This window comes from Piliocolobus tephrosceles, chromosome 13 (assembly GCF_002776525.5).
Source record: "Piliocolobus tephrosceles isolate RC106 chromosome 13, ASM277652v3, whole genome shotgun sequence".
Lineage (NCBI taxonomy): Eukaryota > Metazoa > Chordata > Mammalia > Primates > Cercopithecidae > Piliocolobus > Piliocolobus tephrosceles.
In genome coordinates, this window is record NC_045446.1 from 27746014 (window position 1) to 27764472 (window position 18459).

General features: G+C 37.4%; 2 protein-coding genes across 9 annotated transcripts in view; one reads left to right on the plus strand and one right to left on the minus strand.

The window, feature by feature from the left end:
• IFTAP (intraflagellar transport associated protein) overlaps window positions 1–11221 on the minus strand; it is a 60995-nt gene extending 49774 nt beyond the window's left edge. For 2 of the 6 annotated variants that reach the window (XM_023185554.1, XM_023185550.1), the window contains exon 1: window positions 11122–11221. The gene's annotated coding sequence lies outside the window, so the exon portion shown is untranslated. Of the gene's footprint in view, window positions 1–10953 lie in introns of all 6 variants that reach the window. The other 4 variants (XM_023185553.1, XM_023185551.1, XM_023185555.1 and 1 more) reach the window with 2 other exon arrangements.
• Window positions 7302–13773, plus strand: RAG2 (recombination activating 2). Of its 3 annotated transcripts, none has more exons than XM_023185547.1 (3): window positions 7302–7479; window positions 10520–10908; window positions 11519–13773. In XM_023185547.1, exon 3 carries the CDS (start codon window positions 11546–11548, stop codon window positions 13127–13129), a length of 1584 nt encoding a protein of 527 aa, XP_023041315.1. In that variant the 5' UTR covers window positions 7302–7479; window positions 10520–10908; window positions 11519–11545; the 3' UTR covers window positions 13130–13773. The 3 variants fall into 3 exon arrangements, with proteins under 3 accessions (XP_023041315.1, XP_023041317.1, XP_023041314.1); XM_023185549.2 differs by having other exon boundaries at window positions 7345–7479; window positions 10714–10908; XM_023185546.2 differs by lacking the exon at window positions 10520–10908 and having other exon boundaries at window positions 7345–7479.
• Window positions 13774–18459: the final 4686 nt, after the last annotated feature.

The window sequence follows — 18459 nt, forward strand, 5'->3', positions numbered from 1 at the left end:
ATAATGAAGCTAACATCCACCTAAGCTAGTTAATGTTATGTGCTCTCTGAAAGAACATTATTATGAAATATCGTATATGAAATTGTCAGCACTGATTCAGCACACCTTTGATGTTCACCTTCAGATACTTGTTAATGAACTTACTCAAACAAAATGCAACTTTCAGACACAACAGTCGACCTAAAAAAGTAAATCACCACGAGCTTGCTTCTCTGAAAGTGCACAGCGTACTTTTTAACAGCACTAGGGTTATATGTCTGCAAAAAAAAGCAGGGCGGGGGGGCAGTGGTTCAAAACTCTGAGAGTCATGCAGGTCTATCAAAGCCCACTTACTCAAAATTGTATTCTTCTGCTCAGTAACAATCTACTGCTATACCAAAAGGTAAGATGGGATATTGTCAAAATATTATCACTTTGCCTAAGGAAACAAAACTATCAACATTTGTACTTCAACAATTGTACAAGGTGTGTGTCCTTTTATATTTGTGTAAATGGTCAAATCTCCAAAAGACCAAATTGCACTCTAACTGCAGAGATTTAGTAAGACTGCACAGATGTGATTAGAACAGACCTCATATGAACTGATGTCTTCCTCCTTGACTGAACTACAACAGTTTTGCATCCTCTAATTTTTTTGTCTTTCAGATAATATCAAGAAGAAAGAAAAACATCCAATGAGAAATTCAGATTCTCTGACTTGAGAGAAAACCAAAGGTTATCTAGTCCAATCATAGGAATAAATGAGTATGGGAAAGAAACTTCATGTGGGGTTTCTGTCAACTAATGACTCTATTAATGAGCAGTAATGGGTAGTTCTCTCATCATAAATAGTAATGAGATGCTCATGATTATGAACTTTAAGGCATATCTGAAGCCTCAGGAAATTGAGCACAAAGCAGCAATCTTACCCTGGCAGGTATATTCATGCCTCCATTTGTGCTCCATACCCTAATGACATTCAAAAGGCCAGAGGCTGAGCACATATTATACCATTATATATTAGAGACCCACCAATACAAATGAGACAACAAAAGAAGAAACAAAAGGAATAAAGGGAAAGCAGAATACAAAACAAAACATCTCTTACAAAATAGAAAAGAACCTACACTCCTTTATTGTTTTTCATCAGGATGAAATAAAAAGACATACAATTAGAGCAAAAAGTATACACTGCACTTCAAGTCATGAGCTTCTATCAAAAGCCTTTTCTAACACGTAAAAGGCATCAAACTCTTCATTGTCACCAAAAAAGTTGATAGTATAAGCATCTAGACTTCTATATATTATTAAATTCCCCTAGGTATATAGCCCTTTTCAGTGAATATTAAAGGAAGTATTTGGAAGGAGGTAGGAAAGGTTTGGGGATTATCGTTGACTACAAAGCTTTAAGAGACAGATGAATTGCATTCCATGCAGCAGTAATAGAAGTATGTCTTACTAGCTATACGTTTCTCCTCGACAAATTCTCACCAAAACGAAGACAGCACATCCATCCTAAAAACTGCATATAATTTTTAAAATATGGGTTCAGATTATAAACAAAGACACCACAAAGGATGCCTTAACAAAAACAGATCTAGGTTCTTCCCTAAAGAGATTTATAATTTACATATTTACATATTCTTTTTTGTTTGTTTGTTTTTGAGACTGAGTTTTGCTCTTGTCACCCAGGCTGGAGTGCAGTGGCACAATCTCGACTCATTGCAGCCTCCACCTCCTGGGTTCAAGCGATTCTCCTGCCTCAGCCTCCTGAGTAGTTGGGATTACAGGCACACACCACCACACCTGACTAATTTTTGTATTTTTAGTAGAGACAGGGTTTCACCATGTTGGCCAGGCTGGTCTCAAACATCTAACCTCAAGTGATCCGTCCACCTCAGTCTCCCAAAGTGCTGGGATTACAGGCGTGAGCCACTGTGCCTGACTGTAATTTACATATTCTATACAACACTCCATTTTTGTAATAGCAATAACTCCGATTTTTATGTTATACTATACTTATGCAAGATGTTAACATTGCAGAAGGCTGGACCAAGGATGCATGAGACTTCCCTATATACCTCTTTGGAACCTCCTGCGAATACATTTTGTGAATCTATAATTATTTTTTTAGCTTAGAAAGGGGAATGGAAACAGAGACGAATGATAAGTCAATTAAAACAAAAGATATTTAGGAAAAGTAAATTATCACTAAAAGTTTACCAAGAATGTTAGAACCAAGTGTGTTGCTTTCCCCCTACAGAAAACTCTGGGAGACAGACTAATACTGATCTATACAATTACATGCATAAACAGAAACTTTCCTCTTGAAAAATTTGCTTCCCTTTCCTGTTCATTCACCCAAGCTACTTGAATGAGGTTTCTTGAGGCTATCATTCATTAAGCCCTGCTGTTCGTCATCCGCAGATTGTATAAGACCGGTTTTATTTCCCCAAGAATACTCTTCCTCCTAGCTGTTTAAGTCAATCCAGAAATGTCTGCATTGACTCACTGAGGCAGGTCAAGTAAGTATTAGACTGTTTTCAGTTACACAGCTATTAATTCTATCAAACAAAGAAAAATGCAAACCAGTGAAGCATTTGAACTCTCCCCACTTACTCCCTATCATTTTTTGAAAACAGATTAACTGTGTACACAGAATCTGTAGGATACACTTATAAGACAAATCTCAGGAAATCCATTGTTTTTGAAATCAGAAAGTCTGCCTTTTCACAATCATTTTTGCTTCTTTTTTTTTTTTAAAGAATTTACAGTTGTGTGGAATTACAAGTAAACACCATACCTTCACCCCCTAACAAAACTCCTATAAGCACACTAACTGACCTCTAGACATTTATCAAGAAAAATCTGCCATACACGTATTTCAACCATGTCCAAAACTGGTCTCCTAGCCTCAGAAATGCTATCAACTATACCAATGAGTTATGGGCAGCAACAGCGAGTAATTCAGTGAACATTTTCTTCAAGACTCCTGATAAAAATGTGAATCCATAAAGCAGTAGGGTTTCTGAGTCAACTTTATAGCTCTATAATCACGCAATATTTCAATCATAAAAGATTAGCTCAAACATAATCCCACCCTCATATAAGATACAGTGTCCCACTAATGGTTACTTTATCTATACTGCATACTATGATACAAAGGCATCCACTCTTAATTAAAGTTGTCCCCTTCTCTCCAACTTCCTGAGCCTGTTAGCCACCTGCACAGCACACAGGACTTTAAACAATACCAAGAAGTCTACTCTAAAGCAAAACCCACACAGCTGGTTAGGAGCAGGTGTAGACCAACTGAACTAAATCACCTAGGAGTTCATTTCAAAGTGTTTCAAAATGCCAGATCTTGCAAATAAAATCAACCTTTATTTCACTTGGCATTCTCTTAAAATAAGTAAGATTTTAGATTTGTTTCCCAGCTATTTTGAATTATAAATCCCTAAGGCTGTGGAATAATAAATGGGCTGTAAGAGCTAATACAGTGCTTCCCCAGCTTCCAATTTCACTCAATACTTTATTTGCAATTTTGCCTCAATGTACAAAACATAACATACACATGCACATACATATACAAATAATTTCTTTTTGCCAATATGGTTTCTATACTCAAAGGTAGAAATTAAGAATCAGGTCAGGTGCAATAGCTCATGCCTGTAACTCCAGCACTTGGGAAGGACAATAGAGGGGGAACACTTTAGCCCAGTAGTTCAGGACCACCTGGGCAGTATAGTGAGACCTTATTTCTACAGAAAATTAAATAATTAGCTGAGCATGGTGGTGTCCATCTGTGGTCCCAGCTACTTGAGAGACTGAGGTGGGAGGATGACTTGAGCCCAGAAGGTGGAGGCTGAGTTGAGACAAGATTATGCCACTGCATTCCAGCCTAGGCAACAGAGCAAGATCCTGTCTCAAAAAAAAAAGAATCGCAAACTCCTTCAAACTCCTTTCCTTCTCTAAAAATAAAATATTTCAGTAAATTTTTTTCTAGCAAGAAAAATTTTCCAGCCATACTCCTCTGAAATTTTTTTTCCATTTTGTTTTCAAGCAAAGAATCCACCTTAAATCAGAGAGCATGAAACTTTTATAGGAAGATACCAGTCATTCTGGTCAGGTGGCCATATCTAATTAATTGTTTTAAATAAAAAATGTCAAGTCACTTGTCATGTTCTTCTCTTGATAATCCATCATACTAACTGTAAATTGCTTCCTTCTATATATTTCCTCTTCCTTCCTCTTTTCTTTGTCAGTTTCAGTTGTGGCTCCTATTATGGAATTCATTCAACAGGTCAAACATCTCCCTTTCCAACACAATTTATCTTACTTCCTCAAAACTCTGCCACTTAGTAAAACAGTAATCATTGTCTATGCTTATCCTAATGCTATGAAAAGTTGCCACTGACATTATTTCAAATGCTAGTTAACTCACTGATAATGAAGTTTAAGCTGTTTCTCCATTTATAAAATGGTGATAGAAATGTTTGAGAGATGCACTACAGTTCTTGAAATGCACTGTCATGAATTCTGCCTCCCTCCAACCCACCATGTCCACAGATCCCTGCAGCTGTGTTACCCTTGTCAAGTTATGTAAACTTTTCTGACCCTGAGTAGTTTGAGTGTAAAAATAAAGAGATTGGGCTTGAGGTTGGCTTCCATCTTTTTTTTCCAATTATGTTTCCTTTTTGGTCCAATTATTATGCCAGGATATCCCATTACTAAGTTTTTATCTTTCCCATAAAATAATGGTTGTTTTACTCTGTAATTTCACTGACTTGTATTCTTTGATTGTGTACTGGTTTTTTGAAATTTACGGAAGGATAAATCAATATGTTCTTGTAGGAGTTTGAATTTGATTTTGTCTCAAGGCTTACAAATGGGCTGAGAAACTTATAATTGTGATTTCTTAATGAACTTCTAAGAACTTTTAAGAAAAGATGAATGCGGCAAGAATATAAGGCATGTTCATCTGCAACCAAAAGTTGCTTCATTCTACTATCATATATGTTCTTTAAGGCAGTGGTCCCCAACCCTTTTGGCACCAGAGACTAGTTTCATGGAAGACAATTTTTCCACGGACCACAGTGAGGGGGCTGGTTTCGGAATGAAACTGTTCCACCTAAGATCATCAAGCATTAGATTCTCATAAGGAGCACTCAACCTAGCTCCCTCGCATGCGCAGTTTACAATAGGGTTCACACTCCTATGATGATCTAATGCCACACAGCAGATCTGACAGGAGGCGGAGCTCAGGCAGTAAGGCTTGCCCACCTGCAGCTCACCTTCTGCTGTGAAGCCCTTTTCCTAACAGACTGCTGACCTTACCTGTCCTTGGCCCAGGGATTGGCAACCCCTGCTTTAAGGGCAAGACCTGTGTCTGATTTTTTTTTTCTAATTCTCCACATGGCTTTATATATAGTAGATGCTCAATAAATATAGTTTACTATTTTATGTTTAGTTTCAATGCTGAGGACTTTGGGAGATCAGGGACCTTGTATGAGATCACTGTAAGTCTAATGCTCTCCTAATGGTATAGCAAGGACTTGGAGTCTTAAAACCCATTTTCAAATGTGCTACTAATTTCTAGTCTCCTCAGGAGACAACTAACTTGTTCAGCAACTAATTGTTGTGCTAAAAATGGCCTGTTAGTAAAATCCAAAGGCTAAAACATGTCTAAACCTACCCACGGTTTCTATTTTTGCATTTCTTATTTTATATTTACAGTGGAGACATCCAACATATCAACTTTATGACAGTTGTCCTTATTGTTGCTCTAATTTCAAGTATCTTATATATAAAATACATAAATAGGTTAAAGAAATAACCCAACATCCTTTTGCAGATTAAAAAAATCATCATGGAAGGCACTAAAAGAGATGATGATGCTTTTTAAAGGATGGGTTGACATTTCAAATGATGAGAATCAACCAAGCAATTGAACTACACGCATCTGTTTAAAAAAAAAACTCAACCCTGAAAATATGCACACTAAAATTTTGCAAAAAAATTAAAGTACTCACTATACAAATATATTTATAGCATCTTCATTAGGTAAGATTTACTGTTTACATTCTATATAGTAGACATTTTAATCCATTAAGCCTTAAAACAAGGTAGTTACTACTCCCATCTTAGAGATAAGAAAACTGACACTCAAAAAGGTCACAACATTGAAACTCAAACCCAGATTTGCCTACCTCTGTTCACTACATTTTATCACCTCAGCCATATGGAAACTGATCAAATGACCAACAACAGTGGAAGGTCAGGTAAATTATATTACATTTACTTAATGTAATGTTATGCTACTATTAGAAATTATAAGCTGGGCAAGGTGGCTCACACCTGTAATCCCAGCACTTTGGGAGGCCATGGCAGGCAGATCACCCAAGGTCAGGAGTTTGAGACTAGACTAGCCAACACAGCAAAACCCCATCTCTACTAAAAATACAAAAATCAGTTGGGTGTTGTGGCATGTGCTTGTTATCCCAGCTATTTGGGAGACTGAGGTAGGAGAATCGCTTGAACCTGGGAAGCAGAGGTTGCAGTGAGCCAAGATCATGCTACTGCACTCCAGCCTGGGACACAGATGGGACTCCATCTCAAAAAAATTTAAAAAAGGTAAGAAATTATAAAGGTAATTTTTTACTATCAAGATCACTATGGAATATTAATCTCTTCCTTGGCTAAACACTTTACATAATCTCATTTAATCTTTTCTCAACAGCTTTTTGAAGTAAATATTTCTATTATCATCATTTCAGAGACAGAGAAACAGAGGCTTAAGTATTAAGATGACTTTACCTGAAAAAATAGCAGAGCTAGCAGAGAAAACCAGGTGAGCTTGACCCCAAAGCCCATTTTCTTACTCATTAAACTGTATTATTACACAGTAGCTACCTGATGTAAAGTTGGTAGAGGGCCTCGAATATTTATAACTCTTTCCTTCTGAGTCTTGCATTAAAGAAAATGAGACCACAAAAGAGCACTTCAAAGTCAAAATGAATAGCACTGGTATTAGTGGTCTCTGCTTTAGGACAAATAGTTTCTCATTTGATTCAAAATAGTATTTATTTAAACCACAGAAACTGCATGCATTTCTTCTGTGTTTTCCTAAAATGTTTTTAATTTTTAAAAATCAAGTTTTGACCAGATTTCTTTTTATCTTTACAAATAGTGAATTGTGTTGCCATTTTTGCTAGTAGTGAAATAGTTAAATCCTGAGGGTACACCCTGGTGGGTAACTCCCTCAACCATCTAAAGAGAGAGAGAGAGAAGAAAAAAAAAAAAGGTCACAGTCAGTTACTCCCATTAGATCAGTGTTCATGAGAACATCCGTAGGCACACATACACACTCTCTTTACACTCAGCCTTCTGCTTGCCACAGTCATAGTGCGCAGTCAGTGAATCTTCCCCAGGTGCTGACAATTCATACCTGGTTTAGCGGCAAAGATTCAGAGAGGCGTGAGCAGCCCCTCTGGCTTTCAGGTAGGTCTGATACCTTCATTTCTACCAAAGCTAAAAAATGGGAGCCTATGTTCATAAACTTTAAGGGAATGAAGATGCCACACTTCGGCAGTGTGTTAGTTACAAATGGATTTGGTATCTAGATAGGGAAGGGATGAGTAGAATTTGGAAAATGTGGGGCTTTCTGTTCTCTGGCAGCTTCAGGGCTTTAATTCTTAGGCCTTTAGAGCACTATTATTAATCTTAGTACATAAATTGTTCTCTGGCCTAAGTATAGGAAGGAAGATCTAATCCTGCTTTTACTGCCAGCAAAAATAAAATAATGTATGCCTCAAACCTGATTAACAGTGCAAGATAGTGTTATTCACACATTAAATGCCTGAAGTTACTTACATGAGGTTACCTGCTACTCTGGAGCAATCAGGAAAACATGGCCAGCACGGATCAGCAAGATTTAATGTTTCAGAGTACAGTATCTTTCTTTGGAAAAGAAAAAGTCGGTTCAGATGTGGGGAACTATAAACCCAGACCTCATACCATGAGTCCTTTTATTATACGCAACTATGCCCTAGCATTACAGTGAATAAATGAAAATCTCCCTGCTGAAGAATGTTAGCATGGGGTTGGGAAAATTGTATATCTTTATTGGTCCTATATTTCTGTCCTTTACAAAGAATCTTTAATGTGTTGACCTTGAAACCTCCCTCAGCTGAAGAACACGGTCTTATTTTTTTAAATCTGTCTGTTTCATATAGCCTATTAAAAGGAAAATACTTCAGTAGGTTATTTTAGATATAGTATAATCATTCAAAAACTCTTTTTAAAAACCAAGATGTGACTAATGCAGTCATATTGAAACCATGGAAGAGAAACAACAGTCTACTCCAGTGAAAAATATATTCAAGTCAATAAAGCAAAATTTCAAAAACTAAATGGGCAAAATAATGTGAAAACACTTTCCATATTCCTGTTTATTCTTTAAATGCATACATCATCTGGTTAAAGTGAGTAATCTAAAAATTACTCACACTTGAACTGTGTTACAAAAGGAGGTAATTCATCTTAGCAATAAGAAACTTTACCACTGTTTTTAGGGCCTTGAAATTACAAAATGAGCCAAAAGCAGGGCATCAAAGGGAAAACAGGTCAAAAGCCCTATCTCAAAAATCTTTAGGGGCCTAGACTAAGTTACAAAAGTGGACAATCCTCCTTACGTCTTGTCCAAGAAAATGTTTCTGTGTAATCTACAATAATCATGTTTTCACTTATGAGAAGCCAAAATTCCTACAGCAACCTTAAAGTGAAACCAAAGGGCGACAATGAAAACATTGTTTTAAAAGCAAGTGTTCTTGAAAAATCCCACAAAGGGATTTTTCAAGTGGTAATGGAATCCATGACCACTGTATGGCTTGCCTTGTATCTCAGAAGCAGTCACCACAGGTGTTTGTAACAAGCTGGCCTTGGCTTCGGTGTTCCCCCTACCCAAATTGGAACAACTCTCTGATCATAATCACTCAGGCTGAGTGTAATCACCTACAGTTTTCTGAAGTGAGGCTCAATAAGGTCTCCTTTTAGTTTCTATGAATAGCATTTTTCAGAGTTGCTCAGATGCCTTCACTCATGTAGGCTTGGGTAGGCCATGATATAAATAAAACACTACCCAGATTATTTTTAAGCAGGACAGGTTGCTGAATGGACAACTGAGGGAGAGAGGCTTGCTTTCATAATTTTGATAATAATGCTTCTCAGACACCATTTCCTCACCTGCTTTAATAACCCACCAGATAACTGTTAAAAGATCACCCCCTTAGGAGTCTCCCAAGTAGACTAAAAATAATAACTACAAGAGATTATTTAGCAGTAAATTACAGCTGATCTACAGAAGTTCTTAAAGCAAAAAAAAAAAAAAAAAAGAAACCCACCAACATCTCATTAGAGTGACCAGAGATTCTAAATAGTTCAAGGAATCTTTGCAGAAGGAATAAAGATAAATTAGATAAATTATAGTACCAACTAACATTGATTGAGTGTTTATGTGCCAGGCACTGTTCTATTTGACTTACACATGCTATCCCATTTATTTCTCAAAACAGCCCAGTGAATAGATACCAAGATTATCCCCATTTTGCAGATAAGAATAACTGAGAGAAAAATAACTTGCCCAAGGTGGTTACACAGCAACTAAGTGTTAGAGCCTAATTTGGACTCAGAGAATTCAACTTTAGGGCCTGCATATTTAATGAAGGTTAGACAAAGGATGACAAAAAGAACAAAATATTAACTATCTTCTGTTAATAAATTACTACCAGCACCCTCATCATACATGTTTATCCAATTCTTTTTAGTTCAAATGTTTATCTATCTATACCCATTGACCTGATTCCCAGATCCTAAAGCCCCTTCTCATCCTCTCCAACCTTATCAACTGCCATTACTGGCAGGTGCGTATTCACTAGACCTTAGTTTTCGGTAAATTTTTTAAAAATCATAATAATAACTATCATCTACTGTGTGCAAATCCCTGTTCTAAGTGCTCTACGTACATTCAACTATTAATCATAACTGACATCAATATACGAGGTTGGTAAAATTATTATCTCAGTTTTCAGATAAGGAAACTGAGGCACACAGAAGTTAAAGAACTTGCCCAAAGTCATGTAGTTAGTGGCAGAGCCAGGATTTGAATCCAGCCAGTAAGCATTCAGAGTCCATACTCTTAGCCATTGTTTATACTGCTTTTGAACCACATTAAGAATTAACTCTTAAAAGTCAAGTATTCTGTACTATTTTGTTTCCTTTAATATTTGGTGCATAGGACTTCACACTGCAAACAGGCAGTGTATTCCACATCTCTCTAAGGTAAACAATAATAAAATAGAAATTTATCAAGCTTCCTTCATCTAGTAAATATTCTTTTTGTTGTAACACAAGTATGAAATCCTGAATAATTCAAACATTTCGCTTCTTAGTCCCTGCTTACTTACTACAGAATTATTAAAAAATTACCTAAAAGTTTTTGGACTGGAAAGATGTGAAAAAGCCACTAACTCTATTTTCCTAGAATGAAGATGAAAAGGAGATGTGTTTAGGAACCGTCTCTGCTTCCCTAAGAGAACCCTAAAAACGGTAGTAAAAACAGTGAAGAAAACAAAGGGCCTTTAAAGTGCACTCGTTAAAACCTAATAACTGTATTTCAATTACTAAATGTAGAAGTGGTAAAAATCATTAACAGGCAATGTCTCCCCTGCACTCGAGGGATTCAAAGACCCATCTTTCGGTTCTGTAAGACAGTCACGGCTTTTGTAACCTCGGTGACCTCTTCAACCTCCCGCCCCAAGCATCTCCGAGGTCCTCAGGGGTGTAATTTTGAGTCGCGCTCCTAAGCATCCAGACAGGCAGGACACCGTAACGACATCTCTGCCGGGAGTCCCTTCAGACTGCGGTCTCCAGGCAACCGCACTCCAACAGAAGCAGTTGTGCTTCCTACCGGGTCACCTGTTCAAAAGTCCCCAGGAGAGGCTCCAACAATACCAGGGTAGCGGTTTGCCCGACACCGCTCCGGGCGCTGCAGCCTTCCGGCAACCCGGATGTTGGGTCGGTGTAGCCACTCTCACCTCCTATTCCCTAGTTTTCCTCCTTGGCTCCCATCTAGTCACTTCGCACCTTCCGCTAGTCTTTATTCAAAGACACATTCCAGGAGTCCCCTCTCCCAGAGCAACAAAGACAGATTTCCAAAGCGACACATCCCAGAGAAAACGGATTCTTGGGAAATGTGGTTCTTTCAGCTGACGCGTGGTGACTCTTTAAGGAAAAGGACTACAATTCCCAGAAATCCTAGGGAGCATAGTTCGTGGCCAAAACATGTCCCAGTTCCTTGGATGGCATGGCAGTAAAGGTTCTGTGGCTCTTTACTGACCTAACTCCTTGGATTTTCCTCATTCAGTCCCACTGCAAGCGTGTGGGAGGTCTTTAAAAAAATGCAATTTACATGTGAAGGAATCTAAATACGATGATTTATATGAAGCGATCTCTAAGTAATTTTATTTTATAATTCTTTCAGACAAAAATCCACGTGCCATCAGAAAATATGTCTCTGCAGATGGTAACAGTCAGTAATAACATAGCCTTAATTCAACCAGGCTTCTCACTGATGAATTTTGATGGACAAGTTTTCTTCTTTGGCCAAAAAGGCTGGCCCAAAAGATCCTGCCCCACTGGAGTTTTCCACTTGGATGTAAAGCATAACCATGTCAAACTGAAGCCTACAATTTTCTCTAAGGATTCCTGCTACCTCCCTCCTCTTCGCTACCCAGCCACTTGCACATTCAAAGGCAACTTGGAGTCTGAAAAGCATCAATACATCATCCATGGAGGGAAAACACCAAACAATGAGCTTTCAGATAAGATTTATGTCATGTCTGTTGTTTGCAAGAACAACAAAAGGGTTACTTTTCGCTGCACAGAGAAAGACTTGGTAGGAGATGTTCCTGAAGCCAGATATGGTCATTCCATTAATGTGGTGTATAGCCGAGGGAAAAGTATGGGTGTTCTCTTTGGAGGACGCTCATACATGCCTTCTACCCACAGAACCACAGAAAAATGGAATAGTGTAGCTGACTGCCTGCCCCATGTTTTCCTGGTGGATTTTGAATTTGGGTGTGCTACATCATACGTTCTTCCAGAACTTCAGGATGGGCTATCTTTTCATGTCTCAATTGCCAAAAATGATACCATCTATATTTTAGGAGGACATTCACTTGCCAATAATATCCGGCCTGCCAACCTGTACAGAATAAGGGTTGATCTTCCCTTGGGTAGCCCAGCTGTGAATTGCACAGTCTTGCCAGGAGGAATCTCTGTCTCCAGTGCAATCCTAACTCAAACTAACAAGGATGAATTTGTTATTGTTGGTGGATATCAGCTTGAAAACCAAAAAAGAATGATCTGCAACATAATCTCTTTAGAGGACAACAAGATAGAAATTCGTGAGATGGAGACCCCAGATTGGACCCCAGACATTAAGCACAGCAAGATATGGTTTGGAAGCAACATGGGAAATGGAACTGTTTTTCTTGGCATACCAGGAGACAATAAACAAGTTGTTTCAGAAGCATTCTATTTCTATACATTGAAATGTGCTGAAGACGATACGAATGAAGAGCAAACAACATTCACAAACAGTCAGACATCAACAGAAGATCCAGGGGATTCCACTCCCTTTGAAGACTCCGAAGAATTTTGTTTCAGTGCAGAAGCAAATAGTTTTGATGGTGATGATGAATTTGACACCTATAATGAAGATGATGAAGAAGATGAGTCTGAGACAGGCTACTGGATTACATGCTGCCCTACTTGTGATGTGGATATCAACACTTGGGTGCCATTCTATTCAACCGAGCTGAACAAACCCGCCATGATCTACTGTTCTCATGGGGATGGGCACTGGGTCCATGCTCAGTGCATGGATCTGGCAGAACGCACGCTCATCCATCTGTCAGCAGGAAGCAACAAGTATTACTGCAATGAGCATGTGGAGATAGCAAGAGCTCTACACACTCCCCAAAGAGCCCTACCCTTAAAAAAGCCTCCAATGAAATCCCTCCGTAAAAAAGGGTCTGGAAAAATCTTGACTCCTGCCAAGAAATCCTTTCTTCGAAGGTTGTTTGATTAGTTTTGCAAAAGCCTTTCAGATTCAGGTATATGGAACTTCTGAACCTATTTTAAAAATCATAACATTGATTTTAAAAATGTTTTTATTTTTGTTTATTTAAAATGCCTATGTTTTCTTTTAGTTACATGAATTAAGGGCCAGAAAAATGTGTTTATAATGCAATGATAAATAAAGTCACTCTAGAGCCTATACATTTTGAAAATATTTTACCCGAATACTCAATTTACTAATTTATTCTTAACTGAGAATTTCTGATCTGACTTTTTTTTATTCAACAAAACTTAAGCACCCAGAAGCAGTAATAATCATCAAGGTATGTTTATATTTCTTATATGAGTCTTGATAACAAATAACCTATAGAGTGGTTATGACAAATTTAGCCAATAATGAAATTAACACACAAAAGAATTAATTATTTTGTGCAATATAACAATTTGGCAGTTGGCCAAAACTTAAAAGCAAGATCAACTACATCCCACACCAGTGTTCTTTATATATATTCAAGCAACCCCTTGGTTTAAATTTATGCTTATGAACAAGTTAGTTCCTCATAGATTTACAGATGTAGATATAAATATACATATACATATAGGTAGATAATGTTCTCCACTGACATGAATGAAGAAATAAAGAATTTACATCAAGTTTGATATGTTTTCTTGAATTATTTGTGTGCATTTTCTTTAAGGATTTACCCTCCCCATTATGTGATGTATGAATGATGTGACAAAGTCAGTCATTTTAACTAATTATTTGTGGGCGTTTTCATGGAAAATTGAAGCCCATTTCTGCTTAGCACTCTGGAAAAAGGAAATGAGTAAGAATACAATAAGAAAGGCCCACCAAATAAATCTCGTGGAGAATAATAATATCGATTATTTCCCAAAATAATAGAAGTTAGAATTGCATCGCATTTACAGGCAGAAGATTTAAATAGAGGAAAAGAAATGTATTTGTGTGCGTGTGTGTGTAGTTAACATGTGGAGATTGCTGCCAGTGAATATTATAAAATCAGTGATCTTGCCAAGGTTTAATTAGACACTCGCTAGGATGAAACTAGTTGAAATGACTGTTAATTTTAAGGTTTCAAGACATCAATTGATAGCTAGATTACCTTAAAAACAAATTTCTTTCCTCCTGGAATATTTTCCTGAAAAAAAAAAATTCTGGAAAAACCTTAACTTAAGAGCTTCAGCCACAGTTACAGTGAAGACTCTTACTCTTCATTGAAAGTCTACAGTGTGTAAGGTACAACTAGCAAATTTAGGGGAAACATGAATTATACAAGAGATGAAACGCTGGAGCACAAGTTCTTCTGCTGATGGTTCCATGTCCCAGATACTGAAGTTAATTTTGATAAACTGAATCATGTTCACTCTGTTTCAATAATGTTGCTCGCTGAATATTCCTGTTGAACAATTGTTGCACGTTGATTTGATCTTTTGTTGTTTCCATCACCTATGTAAAAATAATAAAATATTAAAATCTTCTCTTCATATTGATTTACTCAAGTTATTAAGATATGTTACCTAAATAACGGCAAAATTAAACTAATTTTTTCAGGATCAGTCCACTTTGATTTTTTTTCTATTTGTTAGTAGAAAATGGCACAAGTTGGAGCAAAAATATGCTTTACAGAGTCCAAAAGTGAAATTTCCCCAAGGAGTAGGTATATTCTCTTTTTGATTTGTATGCAGTGATTCGGTAGCTAAAGAATTATTACCACATATTTATTTTGTAGCCAATGCATCCAGATATGGTAATCTAAGTGATTCAGTTGTGAACTCACTGAGTTTCTTAGTCAAACTCAGATCTCACCAGCATAGCTGCTTTTGGGGGAGGGGGTGTGTGTGTGCGTGTGTGTCAACAGCAGGCAGATTGGTCATACAGATTATATATTTGAGTAAAATTAAGTCTTTTTTATGTCATCTCAACAATCAGTTTATTCGATGTGACTTTAAGATAATGTCGCTGCTTTTCTAATAAGCTAATGCAAGCATTCAAATGAGCCACGTTAGAAGAGCAGACACCTATTTCAATAATATTGCCTTTGCCAAAAATGTTTCAGGGACTCACATTTCAATCAATCACTTTCAGAATCCATGGTTCATTCCCTTGAAAATGTTCAACAGCTGTACCTCTTTCTTCATTAAAGATGGATTTAATTTCTGGAAACAGACAAGTGTCATTTGAAATCTATCAGAGTGAGATTTTCAGTATTACACTACCACTTTATGTCAAAAACAAAGTGTGAATACAAGCTAACAAAATGGATTTTCTGATATGGCTTATGAATGGGTTTTAAAGGAAAGTCCCAAAATTGTTTACACAAGACTACAGGAGTAGTATCAAGAAATAAGTATATGGCTTCCCAAGGTAATCATTTCAGGGGACTATACACGTCTGTAAGTACAAGTGAGTTCAATGTGTTAGGGGAAAGGGAAAGTATAAAGAAAAAGAAATTGTTATTCCAAAGGCTCTGGGGAGAGATGAAGCTTGTCACATTTGAAGAACTGAAAGGTCAGCCTGGTTAAAACACAGTAAACAAGTAGGGGTGGAATGGCGTGAGCCCAGAGAGCCTGGCAGGGGCTAGGGATCCAATTTTTTGTCAGTAAAATAGAATCACTAAGGGCCAAGCACATTATTATAAACTGAAAAATAATGTATACTCTTGTTATATGTGTGTTCAAAAACATAGTTTCATTGTTCTCTATCATTGTGAAATAAATGCAGACACTGAGTAAAAATTATTTAAGAGGGTATTTGCCAGAGATTTTACCATAATAAACATACATAATACACATTCCAACTGACAAATACAAAATCTAGACCACACATCATCAAGGACTACATAAAAATATTTAAGGCAGCCTAAGTTCTATTCACTCTTTATATCCTAGTTTAGATACCTCCTCCCTCTAGAAGACTTCTCTGAACCCCACTATCTTTTACAGCTTAAATACTCAGGGTGCAAGAAATAAACCTGGCTGAATTTTTCTCTAACTCAGCTTACATACTATTATGCATCTCTTTGACTGTATGCTGGAAATATAATTTCAACAATTTTAGAGTTCTACCTATTTTCACCCAACTTTTCATCCAAGTTCCAGGGAGAAATATAATGCTGAGTTGTCAGGAGAGGGGTGATGAAAGGTGAAGTATCTGGTGCTTAGGGTCATCTTTCCTCCTCATCAACTTCACCTACAACATCCATCGCCATTATCAGACTTGGAGGATGATCCTGAATTGCAGCTCAGTCTTCACTGCAGGTCATCCTTATGTCTAGCCCTCTCTAAGCTGCTTTCTGGTCTCTGGTGAGCTAACATGATGACAAGGAGATCATTCTGCCTCTTCCTTTCCCAGCATAGCCACAGTTCTCTGTTTGGGACCATCTAGGAACTTGTTTATTTCTGTACCTTTCTTGGGCACATCCTACTACTGTTGCAGCTTTCTGGACCACAGAGTCTCCTCCAAACTATCACTGGCTAAACACACATCACCAACATTTCACCTCTGGATGTTACTTGTTTCCTAGGCTCTATCACGGAAGTAAGATGTACATCCCCACTGCTCCTAACTCCCAGAAACTAATCTGGGATTCCTAGTACTCTCCCCAACTCCACAGCTCAGCCCAAGGTATATGGTATGAAGAATTCTTTTCCCTGGGACCCACACTGTCTGCTCACTCCATCTTTGTCTCAAATTCACTTCTCAAAAATCGTTATCTAGGCATGGAAACAGTTTCTTGTCATGTTGCTTACCAAATACATACTTATTGCGTGAAAGAATGACTATTGAATGTCTGAGGGTATGACAGAATAGCTCTTACTCATCAGATACTCTTCAAAACATAATGCTAATATTTTCCATTTTTTCCATTTCCCCATGAAGCATAGACTATTTTTCCTTTTTCTTTTTTTCTTTTTCTTTCTTTTTTTAGATTTTTTTCTTTTTTTAAGATATGGAGTATCACTCTGTCACACAGGCTACAGTTCAGTGGCACCATCATGACTCTCTGCAACCTCTAACTCCTAGGCTCAAGAAATCCTCCTGCCTCAGCTCCCAAGTACCTAGAGCTTCAGGTGCATACCACCATACCCAGCTAATTGTTTTATTTTTTGCAGAGATGGGGTCTCTATATCTTCCCCAGGCTGATCTTGAACTCCTGACCTCAAGCAATCCTCCTGTCTCAGCCTCCCACAGCACTAGGGTTATAGGAATAAGCCACTGCACCAGCTTCCTAAGCATAGACTTTTCACACTCAAATCTTGGATAAAAGAAAGATCTAGGAGGAAAACTAGTCAAGTACTATCTCACAGTATTATACAACACAGAGTCCATCACATCCTCCTTGGTGCTGCTTCAACACCTTGTAATTATTTCTGTTGTTACACCTAAATGAGTTAAAAACTACTACTTGGTAAGTATTCTAAGTGTCTGACTCTTCCAACCAACTATGAGTTTCATGAATACTAGAACAATGTTTTTATAATTTTTTATGTCAAGTACTTAACATAATGCCTAGTATACCTTAGGTAACGTGTTATTAAGCTGAATTGAATTAAATACATTACTGAGTTGTATCTGACTTTTATTGTGAGTAACCAAAGTGATGTATACTTTTTCTAGCATAACACTAATTATACTTTGTTACATTTGTTATAACTACTTATAACTTATCTCTTCCTCCTCTTATCTCTTAGTTCCATCATGACAGAGATCTTAATTATTTATTATTGAATCTCCAGCATCCAGCAGACTGACTACCGCTAAACATACATGTGCTTATACAGATATGGCATATATGTATACACACACACACACACATATACACACACACACACACACACAAAGAGAGAGAGAGACAGTAAAAACTTAAAGCAACTAAAGAAGCAAGGGATATGAGCTTAAAGAAAACCAACCTAACTTCTGGCTGATGGCAAAGGTAAGAATAAGAAATATGTATTAGGGTAATTAACACTAGCTGCTATAACAAAAACTCTCAAACACTTCAGTAAGTCATTTAAAGTTTATTTCTTGCTCATGGAAAATCCAATGCAGGTGTTCTTATCAGGTTATTCACCTTATCAGGTTGTTCACCTGGGTGACTCTCCTCCAAGATTTGTCTCAGGGATCCAGGCTTTTTCTATTTGGCAACTCTAACATCTTTATCTCCATTGTGTGTCCTCAAGACTTCAGATGAAAAAGAAAAAAAGAAAGAAAAAGAGAAAATGTGGGGAAGGCACATTCACTTGTAAATATTTCAGCCTGCAAATGATACATAATTTTCTCTGACTTTCATTGGCAAAAGCTAGTGACATGGCCCCACC